The 19,680-nt window shown below is 37.7% G+C and overlaps 1 protein-coding gene across 6 annotated transcripts in view; it reads left to right on the plus strand.

Moving 5' to 3' along the window:
- Positions 1 to 354: 354 nt before the first annotated feature.
- TAF2 (TATA-box binding protein associated factor 2) overlaps positions 355 to 19,680 on the plus strand; it is a 64,241-nt gene continuing 44,915 nt past the window's right edge. For 2 of the 6 annotated variants that reach the window (XM_030011386.2, XM_030011387.2), the window contains exons 1-9: positions 358 to 1,249; positions 2,751 to 2,805; positions 3,555 to 3,715; positions 13,234 to 13,352; positions 14,708 to 14,849; positions 15,215 to 15,446; positions 16,681 to 16,865; positions 17,439 to 17,552; positions 18,869 to 18,968. In XM_030011386.2, coding sequence (XP_029867246.1) covers positions 1,197 to 1,249; positions 2,751 to 2,805; positions 3,555 to 3,715; positions 13,234 to 13,352; positions 14,708 to 14,849; positions 15,215 to 15,446; positions 16,681 to 16,865; positions 17,439 to 17,552; positions 18,869 to 18,968 — 1,161 coding nt within the window. In that variant the 5' untranslated portion in view covers positions 358 to 1,196. Of the gene's footprint in view, positions 1,250 to 2,750; positions 2,806 to 3,554; positions 3,716 to 13,233; positions 13,353 to 13,956; positions 14,132 to 14,707; positions 14,850 to 15,214; positions 15,447 to 16,680; positions 16,866 to 17,438; positions 17,553 to 18,868; positions 18,969 to 19,680 lie in introns of those variants that run through there. The other 4 variants (XM_030011385.2, XM_030011384.2, XM_030011388.2 and 1 more) reach the window with 4 other exon arrangements.

The raw sequence follows: 19,680 nt of genomic DNA on the forward strand, positions 1-19,680 counted from the left end.
AAGCCTCTCCCCCCCCCCCCCCCCCCCCCCCCCCCCCCGGTAGGTTTAGCAGCCGCTCCTGTGCCGCAGCCCCCCCCCGGCCCCACGCTGACACGCCCGCAGCCCCCCCCCCCCCCGGCGTGGCGGGCACCGGCCGCGCCTCCGCCGCCCCGGCACCCCGCCCCCGCCCTGGGCAGCGCATGCGCTAACGGCGGCCTCCCTGCCCCGCGCGCCTGCCTGCTCCGGCGCTGGGGGCCCGCAGGGCGCATGCGCACGAGGACATGCGCGCACCCCGTAAAACGTCGGTTGGATTATTTGGGGGGGGGGGTGGTGGTGGTTTTTTTTTGTTTTGTTTTGTTTTGTTTTGGCCTATGGCTGCGTCTGACATCGGCACACCGCCCTTCTGAAAAACAAGATTCCAACGGACTTTCCAACCTTCAAAGAAGCAAGCGCCGCTAAACGGGCTGTGACCTTTCAACCGCCAGGGGTCAAAGGTTACTGACAAAATGGCGGCCGCTGCCGAGAGGGAGAGCGTTGGCGGGGCCCGGCGGGCGTGCTGCTGAGGGGGAGCCTCGCGCGGCCCGGCGAGCCCGCGCCCTGCCGGTGCGCCGCCCCCGCCCTCCATGCCGGCCGGCCCCAGCCGACCGCCCCGGACGAGAACGACCCGCGGGAGCCGCCAGCCCAGCCGCCGCCCGGAGCAACGCCCGCGTCCGCAGCGACGATAAGGCCGGGCCGCGGGGGCTCTGCGGCGCCGCCTGCGCTCCCCGCCCCCGGCCCTCTCGCCCCCCCGGCAGCGCCTCTCCCCCTTGTCAGCGGAGGGTGCTGCTCCCGCCGGCTGTCCCAGAGGAGGGGACCCCTCGGCCGTGCCTGCCCAGCCGCCCCGGCCGCGGCCTTCCTGATTCAGTAGCTCCCACCTCCGCTGCCCCTTGAGCCGGTTGATTTACGTGGCTTCTGCGGAAAGGAAGCACGTAGCGCCTCTGAACTGGTATCGCTGCACTCGTAAAAGGGTTATGTGGAAAGACTGAATGTTGTTTGTGCTGTAACTATGGTGCTCGTTCGAGCTGAAGATGCCTGACTGTTGGGAGTCACGGATCTGCTGGGGAGATGAGTGATCAAATACGGCCTGACGCGGGGAAAAATCAAAGGACCCATCGAGCGAGGATGATGTTGATGCCAGTCTGACGGCCAGCAGTGTGTCTTTAGTGCTGCTGTTCAGGATGAATAGGAAGAAAGGAGACAAAGGATTTGAGAGCCCAAGACCGTATAAATTATAAGTATCCGTTTTTTTTAAAGTAGCTATACTTGAGACCACTGCACATTTGAAACAGGCCACAGGCTGATCAGTAATTATTTACCTGAGAAGGTTGGAACTACTGCTTATGCTGTAGCTTGCATTCAGAAAATATGTGTTGTAGGTGTATGTTTTATTGTGTAAATGGACTCGCTCATGGACAGTGAGTCTGTCAGCCATGCAATCTCATAAAGATATTTACATTGTGTTCTTCAAACCGTGGAGATCTCTCCACACAATATCGGCACTACAGACCATGCTGTCATGTTTCATTCTTACTGCTGTGTCAACCCCTTTTGACTTAGGGCTTTTTTTATATATAAAAAAAATGCTTGCATTTGCGGCAGGCAGCTTTGTTAACCAAATTGTCATTTTTACACGTTGATTATTTTGGTTGTAACCAAGCTGTAAAGCGGTTGTGGATTTCAGTGGATCTTTATGTATTTCTGTTCTACCTCCTTGATTTCTTCACAAATCTGTAATGCAAATGTATTTCTAAATAGAATCACTCTTGTTATCATACACATTTTAATGTGTAGGTAATGTTTAAATCCATCATTGGGTACTAGATGTTACCATTCTCTTGTAGGAATTTTTATTGAACTTGCTCAACTGAAGCAAAGTCACTTTTTAATGCACAGCGTACGTGAGTATGTGCATATAATGTGTGATGTGGCATAAAAGTTGAATTATTACAAGGTTGTATCTTGAGTCATGAATAGTGTTACTGTGAAGTGTGGTGAAGATGCCACCAACTACAGAAAAAAATATAGAAATAACTTACAGATTTTTAAAGAAGTTGGAATTACTATTTTATCTTCCATTTTTTAAATCAGAGTTTTATTTACCAGGAGTTCTAATATGTCACTGAAAACTTAAGCAAATGCATTTGACATGTTTAAAACACCTATCTTGATTAATATATATTGTTTAAAATAATGGATTCTTATGACATACTAATTGTAAAAGCATGTACTATATTTTTTTTCATGTATAGTACCTGCTTATGTAAATTATGTATGAGAGTCAACTCACCAGGTAAATTTTCCACAGGTCTCTGATTGCAAATACTACGGCTGCGTGCCAATTCTAATACTGCACATCACTAAAGTGTTAGAACTTGATTCTATGGCATTAGTAATACTATATTTTTACATACTGTTACGTGATGTTCGAAAGCGATGTTGTTGTCTTCCTGTATTACTAGTAATATTCATACTAGTATGATACTATATTTGATTTTATTGGAACTTTTCTTACCTTGTGTGCAACTTCTATTCATTATTTGTTTTGGATCATGTCAGAGATTTAGACAATCATGAATTCTTATATAAGTATATGCTATATGTAGTATTTATCTATATGTACATACATCCTGTGTGAGCTCTCTATTTTTTTAAAACTGGGTTAAAATATTTTAAATGCTGGCATTTGTGCAAAACCTTACTTATTTTCATTTTTTTTTTTTTTTTCCCAGCACAACTCACCAGGTAGTTTGTATCAACAACATAAATTTTCAGAGAAAGTCTGTTGTAGTAAGTATTTTTTAATAAAACGTGAAAGTAGAGATTAGAAGTCTGGGTTTTCTTCATGCTTTTAGAGGAAACAACTGCACACACAAGCTGATTATGTTGTTCACCTTCTTTATATTTTATGCTTTCTAATCTGATGCCTCTCATAATTCGGTCATTTCTTGAGATGCGTCAAATAAAATACCTTCTAACTGTGAACGCTTTAATCTCTGTGAGGAAAAGCTTTCTAAAAGAAGGTCGCTGCATTGTAAATAATATTACAAAGCAATTTGCAATTCAAAATTGATGTTCAACACAGTGTTAGCTGGTGTTAGGGATAGGGTTATAGAGTTTTCTAGCTTATATGTGAGTTCACGGGGGCTTTGAAGAGACTTTCACGATTTCAGGCCTGAAATCATGGAGGTTTTTTGTGAATTTAAATATCTGTCTAAATGGATTCTGCTTAGTTTTTAAAAATCGTTGTCTTAAGCTCAGATACCAGAACCTAAAACACAGTGATGCTACTAACAAGCACGATTGTCAGTCATGTTGAAGTGTTTTAGTTTATTTCACAGCTGGGAAAGCACCTGTTAAAAGGTACGCAAGAAAATGTATTCTAGACATCTAAAAGGGCAAACCAGTTTCTTTTTTAAATAAGAAATTAACATTTTTCTACCTATGATTTTCCTTTGAAATGCATTAATTTTTTTATATATCTCTACTTTGTCAGTTGGTAAATATTTTATAGAAGGTTTTGATTTGTGTTTTCATAGGGTTATGTGGAACTGACAATATTTCCCACAGTTGCAAACCTGAATAGAATCAAACTGAACAGTAAACAGTGCCGGATTTACAGAGTAAGAGTCAACGATTTAGAAGCAGCTTTCATCTATAACGATCCAACGCTGGAGGTTTGTCACCATGAGTCAAAGCAGTAAGTGATGTGTTTAAAACTCTGCAGATGTAGTGTCTTCTGTTGCTTTTAAGCATGACCTATTTTCTTACTGTACTGGCAAGTTTTACTTGGTGATTTCCTAATGGTAACTTTTGGTATGGTGACTTAATTTTGGGGAATTATTTTGGCAATAATTTTGACTCTTACGCTATTCTTCTTTAGGATTTCTTTTACTAACATTTCGTTGTATTGTTTTGTAAAAGTATCAGAAACTTTTTTAAAAGTACTTTATGGGGAAAAAAGTGGTGGATGCTAGTAGTATTCTCGGTGCTCTAGGAAACTGTGCTTCTCATGCATTTTTCCTTGGTAAGAAAATATCTTTGGCTAAAATGTTTTATCATTGATGGACTTCAGGTTTACCTATGCCCAACTTTTACTTTCATTTATTTAAAGAAAATGTGGTTACATTATTGTGGCAATAGCATTTTGTTTATATTCTTGTAGAGAACATTTTACAGTGGTGTAGCTACATTCATATGAGAGTACCATGTGAGAGGATTGCCCTTAGTTTTGGGTTTTGTGGGTTTTTTTTGTTGTTTCTGTTTTGTTTGTTTTTTACTCCAGCACAGTTGGTTAAATCAGTTTGGTTGCATCAGTATAATACTATGTAGACCAAAACTATTATGTTCCAATAATTTGTCCTGCAAAAATTGTCCTGGTGTTTATGACGTGTAATGTCAGATTGGGCGATCGTTTTTGTTTCTTCCTACTTTTAAGCCTAAGAATATTCATATGGTATCAAAGTTCTTGAGAATATTTCCCGTTTTCCTAAGAAGATTTTGTAAGAATTGTTTCTGATTTTATTAAATGTCTAGATAGCCTTATATATAATTAGCTTATTACTTCAAAACAAATAATAGGAATAAGGCAAATCATGTGACTGTATCAGGTTAACTATTGGACTACTAAATTAAGATGCTTATTACTATCCTTCAGCTATTTGTTGTATCCCCTTGGACAGTGATTGCTCTGAGAGATTTGCTAGCTGAAAAGATGGAAAGGGCTCAGTAAGCAGCTTCAGAGGTGATACCACCGTGGTTAACTCATACAGCTGATGAAGACAGATAGGAACTGGGTAGACTTACTCTGAAGCAAACTGCAGAGTGTTCATACAGTCCTGCTGGTTAGATTTGTGAGAATAGTGGCATTCTCAAATGATGTAGCTAGATCTGTAACAGGTTGTCTAGCCATTGCCTTAATGACTAGAACCTTAAGATGTTTCTTAGCCCATCTCAGTTTTCAGGTTAAACCTGACTTAAATTCTCTGACTGTTGTCTGAAAACTAGAGTATTAAAGAGAACTTCTGTTGTTCAGTTACTGAGATTCAAGTCCTACTTTTTATCCTAAGTTACACATCCTTGGATTTGAACTGTTTGTTTATGGCAGACTCTATATTCCTTTATTCATCACTTATGCAAGAGTTTAAATAATTAAGTTTGCATATACAATGTTCATTTGTATAGGACACTGAATTCGATATCAGAGTTCTTTTTTTTTTGAGCTCTGATAGTGAACCACTTGAGTCTATTAATTCTGTAAGTCCTGTCTGTTTTGTGAGTTGATTTTGTTGTTGTTCTTGTTGCTATTGCTCGGCAGGTCAAAAATTCAGAATCCTTATTCAGGGGATTCCAATTTTTCTGAAGAGCTAGAAAGTAAAGGTTTTGGCCTTTCCCAAGGAATCAAACTTTCATTATTTATTAGCATCGTAGATGACGGTATAAGTCCTAGTATGTTACCTAAACTCACTTTGAAATTTGAAAGGAAATGTTTCAAATTATTCACCATCTGATATTGAAGAGCAAGTTTAAAAACATGTAGCTTCCCACATGTTTTGGGGAAATGATATGGGAAGAGACTGTGGTAAAAATCTCGTATCAGTTTGTTTTTCGGTAAGAGAAGCACCATGGGCAAATATTTTCACTAAGTATACTCTTTTGATTTTACTGAAACTTATGTTTGTGTTCTCACACCTTCTTTTGACTGGCTTAGCTGAATTTACAGTTTGCTGAATTGTTAAAGAACTTCTAGTGAAAGTGCTATACATGTTTAATAGCAGGTGATATGAAATCACAGAGTCCTTTAGGTTAGAAAGGACCTATTTGAGATCACCTAGTCCACCCCCCCTGCTCAAGCAGGGTCAGCTAGAGCAGGTTGCACACAGCTGTGTTCAGTTGGGGTAGGTGTATCTCCAAGGATGGAAACTCTGCAGTCTCTCTTGGCAACCTGCTCCAGTGTTTGATGACCCTCACAGTAGAAAAGCATTTTCTTGTATTCAGATGGAATTTCATGTATTTTAACTTGTGTCCACTGACAGGACCAGAGGCAATGGGCGCAAACTGAAACACGCGAGGTTCACTCTGAACATCAGGAAACACTTTTTTACTGTGAGAGTGACTGAGCAGTGTGACAATTTGCCCAGAAAGGTTGTGGAGTCTCCATTCTTGGAGATACTCAGAAGCAGTCTAGACATGGTCCTGGGCAACTGGCTCTATGTGGCCCTGCTTGAGCAGAGGGGTTGGACCAGATGACATCCAGAGGTCCCTTCCAACCTCAACCATCCTGTGATTCTGTAATAACTGAATCCTGAATAACTTCTGGAAGATGTGAGAAAGGAGCAGCATTTAAAATTATCTGAGCGAGCACTCCATTTTGTTAAGAAAGGGATCAGGAGAGATAATTGTGTATCATTTTGTGGAGAAAGTTAATTTCTTTGTTTAGTGTCCTAGTGGTATAGTGGAACATCATCCTTTTTTTCATATTGTCCTGTTTAAGAGAGGTGAACGAAATTTGAGGACAATGCATGCAGAGTGAAATACTGTCTCACACAGGGCTACAGTGGCCTGTGATTTTCACTGCTGCAGGTTTTCACATTGCAATTTAATAGAAAGTTTCTGTATTTCATAACTCCTGTATTATTCATAGTTATGAAAGAGAGATCACCAAATATTCTTAACGAAAAACTAGTATGTTTCTTTTCTGTATCTCAGAAGTCAAAGGCTACATGGGTAGTATTAGATGAGATGTGTATTTTTTCCATTGAAATACCTGGTCATAATTGGGTATTGAGCATGATGGTAGCTAAGTTTTGATTAAATACAGCATCTCTGCTCTAGAAATTTCTAGAAATTTCTAGAAATGCTAGAAATCTAAAAAACACTTGAATTAGTACCTCCCCCCAAAAAAATTCGTCAGTGGGTTTCCTCTGCCCTTCTTTAAAAGAACTGCTTCTAGAAACAGTAGTGGTTTGTAGTAGTCTTTACCTAGTCATCATCATCTCTTCCAAGTTCTTGTTTATATGGCAAATTTAGTGATGATGTCCTTTGTACTCTTGCAGCTTAACTAGGTATATCAATTATTTTGAACAGGACACAGATCAGTCATCAGGTTTTATTTCTAATGTTACAGGGATAGTTATCTTTTGCACAGTTTTCTTCAGTAGTCTGTTGAACTAGTAAATCTGAAATGAAGATGGTTCTTAGCAACCCATATATTTAAAATAATTTGGTTTATATCTTTACTCTTTCCTGTGGTGTGTAGCAAATAAAAAAATAAGTCCAAGTTTTAAGGTTTTATACACAACCATCTTCTTGCTTTTGATAATGCTTTTGGTTTTCTTAAATATTGATTTCTAAAAGAATACATAAAGTATGTAGAAAAAGTTTTTAATTTAATGGACTCTTTCCTACCTTTTTTAATCAAAGTTAAAATATTTTAAAGACTTCTTACTCCCTCAGCTAGCAACAGAATTCAATTAAAAATGGAAACTTCTGTATTTAAAACCACTATAATTATTTATTTGGGAAGACTTGCTACAGCATCCCTGACTTAGGAGGTTATGTTTGCTGATATGAGGTGAAGGTCAAGTGAGGTGGTTAATTGTTGATGTTGTGCAAATTTTGGCATGCAAGAAAACATAGTTAAAAGAGGGTTGAGAAAGTCAGGATTAAAGAGAGCTTTATGAAATACAAGCAGCGCCAGCTGAAGTTGTTTGCCTTATCATGATGTTCTCTGCTATTTCTTGGGTGAGTTCTGTCAGGTCAGCTTTTTGTGTTTTGAATTTCAACATTCAACTTTTTTGGTTCAAGTAATACTTTTGGGTTTTATCATCTATTGGTGCAAAAATCATTGACGTGGTATCTGTCATTTCACATTTTCTGTGTTGCAGAAGGTGAAAATTTTTTTTGGTCTTGTATATTGGCACTTCTGCTGAATGACAAAAAAAACCTCATTAAAAAGGTAACTAAAAATTGGTGAATTTTGTAGGAAATGTTAGAAACCTTTAATTGGTGCATTTGATGTATTTGCCAGTTTATCTGTCAGTCCCAAACCATAATTTCAGGTAACAACTGAGAGAACTTTTTTAAAATTTTATCTAGAAATAAAGTCAGTCTTCCATCCTGCAGTTTCCTCCTGAGGCTTCAGGACATCATAGATTTTTCATATCGGAATAGATGGATGAACTTACATAATGCAGTCAATTTCTCCCTGACTGAGCAAACATCTAAACAGTGCTGTAAGGTGTAAAACAATTCAGATAGTTTTACCATATGTACACAAGGTGGCAGAGAATCCCATTTTGCTCATACTTTTAGGGAAGAGTTTGAAATCTTGCAAAGACTGCAAATAGTGTTGGAGAATGTCTGTTTGGGTCTTGTCGTAGGGCTGCTGTTGTTGAGTGTTACAGCTGCCTCTGTCCTCCTCATCTTCCCTCTTTTCCTTGTAAATTGTTGCTTTCTTGATTCTGTCAATATAAGGGAAGTGGGATTTATTTTTCTGGGCTGTAGTACGTAGAAATCCCACAGCTTGTATTCTTACTGCTGAGACAACTGCTTGTATCTCAGTCTCTTTTATGTTGAAATGGGCAAAGGAGATCTCCGTTTTCTTAATCCTAAGGGTAAGATTGTAAACTGTTAAATAGCCGCACCTGAAGTTTGGAGTTTTGATGCAGTGGTTTGATCTGTGATAAGTGAAGTTTGTGATGATCCTGCTGTTGCCTGGTTATGTGCTTCATGTGTTTGTGTGGTAACTGTGGTGCAGGGTTGAGAAGCTACTGCATTTCATTATTACTTCTTTGTAAAGAAAAGTATGTTTTTGTATAGCTAGCTGATGTGCACATGATGCTTTCCTGTGCACAGGTACTCTATTCAGTGTAATTTTAACCTTTAGCAGTGTATACCTGTTCATTCACTAGTTCAGCTTTTTTTTTTTTTTAAACCTGAAGCCTGTAGTTTTTAAACATTAAAAATATGAAGATATTTTGATATCCTCCAACTTCACTGTTGCTTTAGTTACAAGCAGCAGTAACCTGTGAGAGAGCGCAATATCGTAGCCTTCAGGGCATGTCTTGCAATATTCTTTCTTCTGAGAAGTCAGTGATCAAGCCTTTAGCCTATGCACAAAATAGAGAAATTACTGGTGGACTGAGCATGTGTTGTTTTGCTGCAATAAATAGCCTTCATTTCCACTGGTATGATGCTCATCTAGTTGTAAATTCATGATAGACTTTATTAGAAATAAACAGAGGTGTAGAGAACTTTTGAAGAAAGAGATGGCAAAGCCCTTAACCTTGGGCAAGAATGAGAATTAGGTTTTTCAGTGTGCCAAAGATTCAGATCGTTGCCTTATTAATAAATTACCTATATGTGTACTTATGAGATATATATATATATATAAAAAAATATGCTGTATCATATATTTTGGGGTTGGACTCCAAACCCAAGTGCTAATTGTATCCTGGAAGCAAAGTAGAATAGTACATTAATTACTGCTAATGAAGAGTAGTGAGTTACATGTGGATCAAAGAACTTATTTTGCCAAGTTGATCTTAAGTACTGCAGAAAGTGGTTTATAAACTATGTTTGGGCTATGTAACAGTTAAGTAGCACCGCTGCAGCTAGTAGTGAGAGATGCTATGGAAAATTGACATGGAGGTATTTGGAATCAATGAGTAGCTTTAAAAAATAAGTCTCAGCAGGATCACTTGTTTCCAGTCAGTCAACAAGCATGCACTTGGGCTGTAATTAACAGTGTTTTCGGTGAATTCTGATAATAGAATGTATCTCTACCAGGAAAACACATGAATGCATATTACTTTTTCATTGTCAATCTGCACTTAGCATTTGGAAAATTTATCTTTGTTCCTTGGGCTGTAACTTTTGGCATGTGCTCTGTTTTTGTTAAAATGGCCATATCCAGTTTATTGAGAATAGTTCAACCTATGAAAAAATTAATCTGTGGTACTAAGCCTTTAATGGATTCCTTTTACAATGAATCACCCATTTGAATTGGAACACTTCGCAAAAATAGAAATATCAGAATAGACTGTTTTCCATAAAATGTTAAGCCCTCTGGAATCTACCTTTCTTGCTATAAAATCATAACCTTTTCCTGTCTATGAACCTATTGATGTTTAAAATGTAACCACATGCTCATCACGATCGTCAAACTTGGAACAAATTCTCATTGATGTATTGGAAAGGGATCCCCTATCAGTAATAGTGAATTTTCAGGACCAGTTTAAAAACTTTGAGACTTTACAATCTAACAGAACATTGTTGTTTTCTGTTGCTAGTTTCTTTAATTACTAAGATAGTTTTTAGTCATGCAGTCTTTTTTTAAAGATGTTATTCGTTTGCCTTCCTAGGATGCCATTTGAAGACAGCTTAAAGTAACATTGGTTGGGGTGGTTAAGATCCCACTAACAGTCTCCCATGTCTCAATTAGTAGCACTTCTTTGACCCCTCTATGTCAGATCAGGGAGCTAAAACCAACTGAAAGCTGTCTGCAAAAAAAAAAAAAAAAAAAAAAAAAAAGACTTTTTTTTTTTCCATTTGGCACTTTCAGCTGCATCACCGCAGGGTCGGCTGAACAGTAGTCTCCTTAATGAGTGAGGGAGTAGGAATGTGTGGCTGAGACTAGGAGACAGCACATCAGCTGGAGTTTAAGTTGGTTTGAATTGTTCTGGAACCATAGCTTAAGTTGTAGTATATTCCAGTGTAAAATTCAACCTTATGCTTTTAAAGCTTGTTGGCGTCATATCCTATCTTTAGGTACAGTTCAGCTATGAAAAAGGAAAAAATGATTATGTATTAAGACTTGGGATTTGGGTGTTTCTATGTTCATATGCTCCCATTTACTATTCACGTCCTATTTTCAGAAGCTTCCAAGCGAAGTAGACGAGTTTACTGCTCCTAATATTCTCAGTCTTGGTAGTGGTGCCAGGGAATTTGTGCACTATTATTGCCAAAGATGAAGAACTGCATGAAAATATGTTCTCAATATATTTCAGTGTTTTAGCAAAGTTTTTTAGATGTGGAAGGCTAGGGATATAAGCATGGTGTTTGACATACCTAGATTTACAGGATGATGCTGGCATGGTTAATTACCCTTCATTCTTCCAAGAAAGGTACTGTAATTTGGGTTGAATGCTGTTTTCTCTGTGGGTGGTGAATAGAGAATGGTTAGATGAAAGTAAAATCCTGAAATGAGGTCATGTCTGCTTTGTGTGGACTTCAGATTCCATGGAAGAGTGGAGTCCGCAGCCAAAAGTTAATTTACTCCATTGTGGTGCAGTAATCCTGCACCTGGGTCGGGGCAACCACCGGTATCAATACAGACTGGCGGATGAAGGGATTGAGAGCAGCCCTGCCAAGAAGGACTTGGGGGTACTGGATGAAAAGCTGGACATGAGCCGGCAATGTGCACTTGCAGCCCAGAAAGCCAACCGTATCCTGGGCTGCATCAAAAGCAGCGTGGCCAGCAGGTCGAGGGAGGTGATTCTCCCCCTCTGCTCCGCTCTGGTGAGACCCCACCTGCAGTACCGTGTCCAGCTCTGGGGTCCTCGGCACAGGAAAGACATGGACCTGTTGGAGCGGGTCCAGAGGAGGGCCACAAAAATGATCAGAGGGCTGGAACACCTCTCCTATGAAGAAAGGCTGAGAGAGTTGGCATTCTTCGGCCTTGAGAAGAGAAGGCTCCAGGGAGACCTTATTGCGGCCTTCCAGTACCTAAAGGGGGTACTTATAAGAAAGATGGAGACAGATTTTTTAGTAGGGCCTGTAGTGACAGGACAAGGGGTAATGGTTTTAAACTACAAGAGGGTAGATTCAGACTAGATACGAGGAAGACATTTTTTACAGTGAGGGTGGTGAAACACTGGAACAGGTTGCCCCGAGAGGTGGTAGATGCCCCATCCCTGGAAACATTCAAGATCAGGCTGGATGGGGCTCTGAGCAGCCTGATCTAGTTGAAGGTGTCCGTGCTCATTGCAGGGGGGTTGGACTAGGTGACCTTTAAAGGTCCCTTCCAATGCAAACTATTCTATGATTCTACAGTAGCTTTATGCTTGATTGTGGCTTTGCCCCCACAGTGGTTGGTTTCATCAGTGGTACCTAAATTCTGGAAAAAAAGGTGGTAAGTATTCCAAATACTTTCTCTTCAGGTATAGAGTTGTGCAAACTTTTGAAGAACTCTGTGTACTAGAGGATTAGAATTAAGAAAAGTTTTGCTCCCATGTTTTGCACAGTTTAAAAATCCATTTTGAAAGAGTATAAAAGCTATCGCATAAAGATGCAAAAGCAGGGTTATTTTTGGACCTGATTGGTCATCCTCCAGTATCTGAACTTAAACACATTAAATAGTAAGAAGATAGCATCCTGCTCATAATCACTTTAGCAGTGGACATATCCATGTTCCTGCTCATTTCAGTAGAAAACAGTTAATCTAACTCATAACTGAAGTAATGGCTCATAACTGAAGTAATGGTATGACTTTGGCATGAAATGTGCAGTCAATTAGCAGCTAATATATAGTAGCTTAAGCAGCTCAAACCTGATTACAAAAATTTGTGTCTGCATCTTAAATAAACAAATTATGGTAACACTTAAAAAAACCCAGTTGTTTCTAGGGACTGAAAAGTATAATATATATTTCATTGTGTGTGTATTAAGGCGAGAACTCTAGCATCTAATATTTTATGTGATATTTACAAGTGCCTAAAATAAAACTATTCCTATCCATCAGGCTAAGAGGGGGGGAAAATACCATTGCCAATCTAAAATCTTGCTACATTTAGAAAAACAACGTAAAAGCAAAACTGCAATATATGAGGAGGCAGATCTTCAAGGCAGATCTTTAGAATAAACATACAAACTTAATCCAAAATTTTCTAAAAAAAAAAAAAAAAATTAATTTCTATTCCAATAAACGTAAATATTACTCTTATTGGGAAGAAGAGAACACTGAGCATTTCTCATTTAATTTATTGGGGATTATTACTGCTTAAGTCTTTTTGATCACTTTTGTAAGAGCCTAGTTTGAAGTTCTGGGTTTTGAAATCTCATCTTTACTCCTCCTTTTTCCCTCCACCCCTTTAAAAACAAAACAAAATACTTGGTTGAACATGTACCATGAATTTCAGTATAGAAATCATATAACTTCTGAAGTTGTTTTTTGTAGTTCAGCATGTACTTTAAGAATTAACTGGGTATTTCTGACAGGAGGAATCTCAACTATTTTTCCAATGCCTATGCTGCCGCAGTCAGTGCTGTGGACCCAGATGCTGGAAATGGAGAACTCTGCATTAAGGTTCCCTCAGAGCTGTGGAAACATGTTGATGGTAAAGTAAAGAGATGACACTGAAAGCTTAATTTAAGATGCCATAGAGTTGTTAGCTACGAGTTTGCATAGGAAGATAGTACACTTAAATAAATAGAAGTAGCATTGCATTATTTTGTGAAATGATGGTTACTGTTTCCTTTTTCCTCACCAATATCTTTCCAGGTGAAGTCTGAAAAATACCTTCACACTTCTTGGTAATACAGAGAAGTGGTTGCAAGGTTTCTTAACACTCCTTACAAACAAACTCTTGGGTAGTCATGAGCCCAGAAGTATACATGAGGAAGTGGGGTGTAATGGAGTATATTGGGTGCTAAATTGTAACTTTGATGCTGCTCACAATATATATGATCCAACAAAGAAAATCATTGACAAGGATATATCTATATACATCTTTTTTTAAAGAGCTATATTATTTTTTTCCCATCTCACTTTGAAGAATGGTCATTATAAAATTGCTTTGGTAGTGAAAAGTAGACTACTTTATAACTAGTATACTAGATTGTGGAGCAAGTAACTTTTAATAAATCACTCTCCAGTATTGAAGACTTTCTTGCATGGATGTTATTAGTTTCTTGTGTTATTTTCTTACATGGTTTTTTCATTTTTTCCCATGGATTTGAGAGACCTGTGAGAGAATAATAACAACTGTATCATGAAGCTGGCTTATGCAGTGTTGTCAGATACACCTTAATGGGAAAGACACTTTTGTTTATTTTAATTTTTGTTTAAGTTCCTGTTGTCTTACTTGCAAGCCTAGAGGGGAAAATATTCAAACAGGTATAATTTTTCTTTTCAAAGTTTGAATGCCAAAATATGGTGAGACTTGTTGGAAAAATTTCACCATATGCTTGAATTTCTTTTTTTGCCAGTCTATTCATAGGTGAGATTTCTGTGAAACTAAACCAAAGCAAAGACACTGAAATTACAGGAAAAGCTTTAACTATAATAAGAGCTTTTAAGAAACTGCAAATGACAATAACATGTCTTTTAAGAATGTGCCTGTTACATGCAGTTTTTGTAGAAAATTATTTCAGCAAGGCACAAAGGAGACCATGGTTAAGGTACAATCAGTGTATAAAGATTATTTACTACTGGACATTTGGAAGATGAAATGTAACTCCAATTGCAGTTTTCATTCATTAATAAAGATTCTTATAAATTCATATCCTGTAACTTAAGAGGTCTCAGGTTTTTAAGTTGTGAGCTGTGCTTTTTAAGTGGACCTGGAGGCCTGTGAGAATGAAGTAAACACATAATCTTGAAAGACCAAGAGTCCAAAACTGAATGATTATTTTGAAATAATTCTCATGCAAGTTGTATATATTGACTCCAATTTCGGTCTTGGTGCTGCAGAGTTAAAAGTCCTGAAGGTGCATATAAACTTTTCTCTGGACCAGCCAAAAGGAGGCCTTCATTTTGTGGTACCCAACATGGAGGGCAGCATGGCAGAAAGAGGGGCTCATGTCTTTTCGTGTGGTTATCAAAATTCTACAAGGTAAGAAAACTGTCTTTGAATGTTAGACTGTATTTCCTATTTAATCTCAAACTGTAGGAAATACAGATAATTTCTTTGAATTCTTACAGGTTTGAAAAATTCTAAAACTTAGTTTGTGCTTGAAAGGAGTTTACGGATGTGAAGTAGCATCTAATGATTAGTAATTAGGATTTCTAGTCTTTATAACTCAGCAGGAGGTAACGGCAAAGAAACTTGTAGTGCTTTATAAAATTAATGTGTAGTAGGAGTCAGTATGTCAATATTCAAAGTATTTAAGAATGTAGTTTGGAACTTGAGAGAAAAATAATTTGTTAAAAAGAGATTATAATTGTTAACCATTTTCCCCCCAATCCTAACTTCCCTAGATTTTGGTTTCCTTGTGTTGATTCATATTCTGAGCTGTGTACCTGGAAACTTGAGTATACTGTAGATGCTGCAATGGTGGCTGTTTCAAACGGAGATTTGGTGGAAACTGTATATACCCACGATATGAGAAAGAAGACTTTTCATTACATGCTGACTATTCCAACTGCAGCTTCTAACATCTCCTTGGCAATAGGACCTTTTGAAATACTTGTTGATCCATACATGCATGAGGTAATAATCTTCAGAGGCCTCCTATTTTTTTTTTTGTAAAGAATTATGACTATTATGTTGCAACCAGTATATATTGGTCAAATATGGGTGTGTCTGGATACAACCTCCATTAGTACACTTATATGATAAAATTTCCCTAGTAATGCCTATATTTAAATTTAACTCCAAAGTAAAGCCTTTGAATGAGCAGTAATTCCATTTATGCCTGAATTTATGGGGCTAATTTAGTTGGAGTTGGTGAAAGCATATTTCTCAAAATCACTTTAAACCCATACTGTTGCTTGTAGTAGATGAAAATTATTGCTACACAATTGAGTAGTCTTCTGAACTAAATTTGACATTGAGTTTTCATTCTTAACAGATTGTTGTCATAATGTTGAAGTACACCGGTTTATATTTACATCTGTAGTTTCAGGTTGGGTGAGGATGGACTTGGCAGGCAGGTTGAGTTACCAGTTTAGCATAAAGACTGGGCTGTATATTCTTCTTTTGAAAGCAGGATAGGAAAATACTGGGAAATAGCTATGTTTCACTTGATCCGAAGGCAAACGTCAGATTTTAGTCCTCAGCAATGGTATTCTGTTGACTTTTACTGCGGGGGACATACTCACTTGTGGAAGATAATAGCTGTTAAAAAAAAAAAAAAAATCAGTTGTTGATATTTGAAAAACCCAAACTGATAAATTTCTGTAGAGTTTGACTTCTATAGAGCTAACTTGAAGTTATATATCATTCTCAAGTTGGTTCCTGTGTCACTGCTGAAGTCAATGTCGTGGGCTGCATCATAATTTTGTAGAAAAAACATTAATATCAGGGGTTACTGATAGTTTTAGCTGTAACAAGTCTTCTAAACAGTAGCACTGCTTGACTGATTTGAAAACAGCTAATTCTTTACTGCATAAAAGAAAAATACTATCTTCAAAAGATATTGGATTGCAAAATCAAAGAAAAATGTCATGTGTTTTTAAATGATAGACATCACTAGGTAGACATTGTTATTGTGCATTGCCTGCTAAAAACTATTTTCCTGTTGTTGCTCTCACAATTAAGATGGACATCCTTGTGCACTTTTCTGCCATGATAGTCATTATCACAGCTTGAAAATGTTTTTTTCGGTTAAATTTACAGCAGCTATATTTTTGTTGTGTTGGGGTGGGGGGGTCTGTTATGTAATATACTTGATATTTATGGTTTAAATATATTCATCAGTCTTGTACCAAATTTTCCGTTGTAGGTGACTCACTTCTGCTTACCACAACTTCTCCCATTGCTCAAACATACCACGTCATACCTTCATGAGGTGTTTGAATTTTATGAGGAGATTCTTACCTGCCGCTATCCATACTCCTGTTTCAAGACTGTTTTTATAGATGAAGCTTATGTTGAAGTAGCTGCTTATGCATCCATGAGTATTTTCAGGTTAGTATTTGAGAAAATTGCACCTTCTAAATCCACAGGCCTAGAAGCTCTAGATCCAAGACTATTGAGAAATACATGAAGCTCTTAATATTTTTGTAGCCTGAGCTTTGGGCTATCTAGTTTGAAAAGGCTGGCTTTTGTTGACATTACAGGTTTTTAACACCATTTCCAATTCTATCTGTTATAAAGATGTTGGATCTGTATCTTCTTTAAGAAAAAATTGGCAGTGGTTTTCTTACTGAATTAGAAACACCATGCATGAAATATTTTAAGATCAAATTAAGTGTAGAAGTTTGATGATGTTTTATTTTTCTTCAGCTGGGATAGGGTACCAGGAATCCAAAAGAGTTTCACCAGCTAAACCAGACTACTTTGGCTCTACACCGAGGGTTGTATATAGATGATAATAGCAGGACATCTGCCTGGATTAAGGCTATTAAAAAAAAGATGTTACTATCTCATTGCAAAACCAGTGAAGGAATTATTTTATTTGTTTGGGCTTTTAAAGCAAGGCCCTTATTTTGTTTGGAGCTGGTGCTCATATTGTGTTATTTTCTTTTCATGGGGGTCCAGCACAAATCTCTTACACAGCGCAATGATTATAGATGAAACTCCACTGACAAGGAGGTGCTTAGCACAGGCCCTGGCCCAGCAGTTCTTTGGATGTTTTATATCCAGAATGTCCTGGTAAGTATTTTACCATTGTACTCTCTAGAAAATGGGGAGAATCTAGGAAACTTAAATTTTAATTTGCAAGTTGCATTTTTATCAGAATAAGTGAAACAGTTACTGTAGAAGAAAGAAGGAAAAAAAAAAACCAACAAAAAGGAAAAATAATAAAAGCAGCTCAGTAAGTGAAAATCCATGAGTATTTTTGTTTGTTTGTTTGAAGGGAGAATGTGAGATATAAAGGTTCCAAAGACTGTAGAGATTGAACATGTCTTCTCTTAGAAATTATTGCTACTGAATGTTGTGTGCTTTGGCATCTGGAAGTTTTAGAAGGGAGACTCTTTTGTATCATCAGTAAATTTTTGTCAGATATTTTGGATGAAGAAGTGTAGCCTGCGTAGGAAGTACTTGTGGAGCACAGGACTAATAAATTACGAAGAAGTTCAGGGAGAGGAATGCAGAAATTAGTGTCAAATGGGCAAATTCGTTGGGATGGTAAACTGCCTATAACTCCATCTCTCAGAATATCTCCCCCAACTGGCTCTTGCAGTTCTGATAAGTATTTATTTTAAAGCCTTTTGCATACGCTTTATGTATCAGGGACAAGGAGCCCAGGACTTTTGTCATGGCAAAAGTGTATGTCCCAGAGTAGCCTTGGCTTAAAGAAAAAAGAAATCAACATGTTTTTAAATTGATGTTTGTACTATTTTAATTTCTCTTGCTCTCTTCCTTATTTCTAGCCTACTTCCATGGTGAAGACAATTTTTTCTTCCCTCATAATGACTCCCTTTTTTTATGTCTTATTCACTTCATCATACCCTGTATGTCATTCTTATGTTTAGAATTCTAGTTCATGATCATTTTGTGGTTTTTGTCCATGTTTATCTCTCTTAGAACATAACTCTTAGAAGAGGTGTTTAAATGGCTGTCCACCAAATTGTGAGAGAGGTATTTTGTCGACTTGCTGTCTAAACCTTCTGCATTGCATTGGGATGTTTATCAAGAAATTAAGATCCTATAGATTAGCAGTTTTTTTAACTTTAGTGTCCGTTTCCACTGTTTTATTGTTAGTGTTTGAGCTAAAAGTTTGGTTTTATATTTTAATCTGGGCTTCTGTGGTAAAAGTTCAGTTTTCACTGGCTTTTCAGTTTCATCTGTCCCATCCAGGTGCCAAGTCACATACATAAATTGGTTCACAGCTCATCAGACTCCTATTGACTTAGAGAAGTTATATAACCTGCTGAAATTTGTGGCTATTTTGAGCTGGTTAAAAATACCATCCCTTACAAAATACCTTCTGAAGTGCTATAATTCATGCTTCTTTCTTATTATAGGTCAGATGAATGGGTGCTAAAGGGAATCTCTGGTTATATTTATGGCCTTTGGATGAAAAAAACCTTTGGTGTTAATGAGTATCGCCACTGGATTAAACAGGTAACAACATAATAGTAGTATTTTCTACATCTTTCAGACATTTTGCATCAAAGAAGATGCAATATAAAACCAGAATATAATATAGTTTTGCATTGCAATCTAAAGAAATGCTTAGTAGTGACAAAACTTAGAGCTGAAATATTTTTACCACTTGCTGCAAGGAAGAACACCAAACATACTAACCAAAATATGTTTCTGTGACTGCCTTATGAATAAGAATTTTCATTGTCTCTCTGTGCAATTAATTTTCCTCTTTTTATTTGGGCTTTTGCACAAAACCAGAAAGAAAAAGTAAAAAAAGATTGTACTTTTTTAACACTTAGAGTAGAATATGGGATTCATAAGGAGATATATTTGGCGAATTTGTTATACTGTGATGGCCGTCCTTATAGCTCAGAAGGGCTCCAGTGTTAGCATGGATCAATAGTAGATCAGGTACCTTTTAGTATCGTTTAAGTACTAAATTGAAATAATGAAACAGTAAAAAATCCCTGTTGAAGGGATTTCTTTTCTTGGAAAAGAAATTTCTATCTATACCTTAACATTTCCAGATGTAATGCTGTGAGATAGGTACTTTCTAGTGATAGCAGTTGTGACTCCTCATTCTTTGCCAGTAACATTCATTCACAGAAAGGTATATATCTTCTTCCTTTCATCACATTATCTTATTCTTCCTATTCCAAAAACTAGATTCCTAACCCCATGGGCTCCC

This window comes from Aquila chrysaetos, chromosome 4 (genome assembly GCF_900496995.4).
Source record: "Aquila chrysaetos chrysaetos chromosome 4, bAquChr1.4, whole genome shotgun sequence".
In the NCBI taxonomy this organism is placed as follows: Eukaryota; Metazoa; Chordata; class Aves; order Accipitriformes; family Accipitridae; genus Aquila; species Aquila chrysaetos.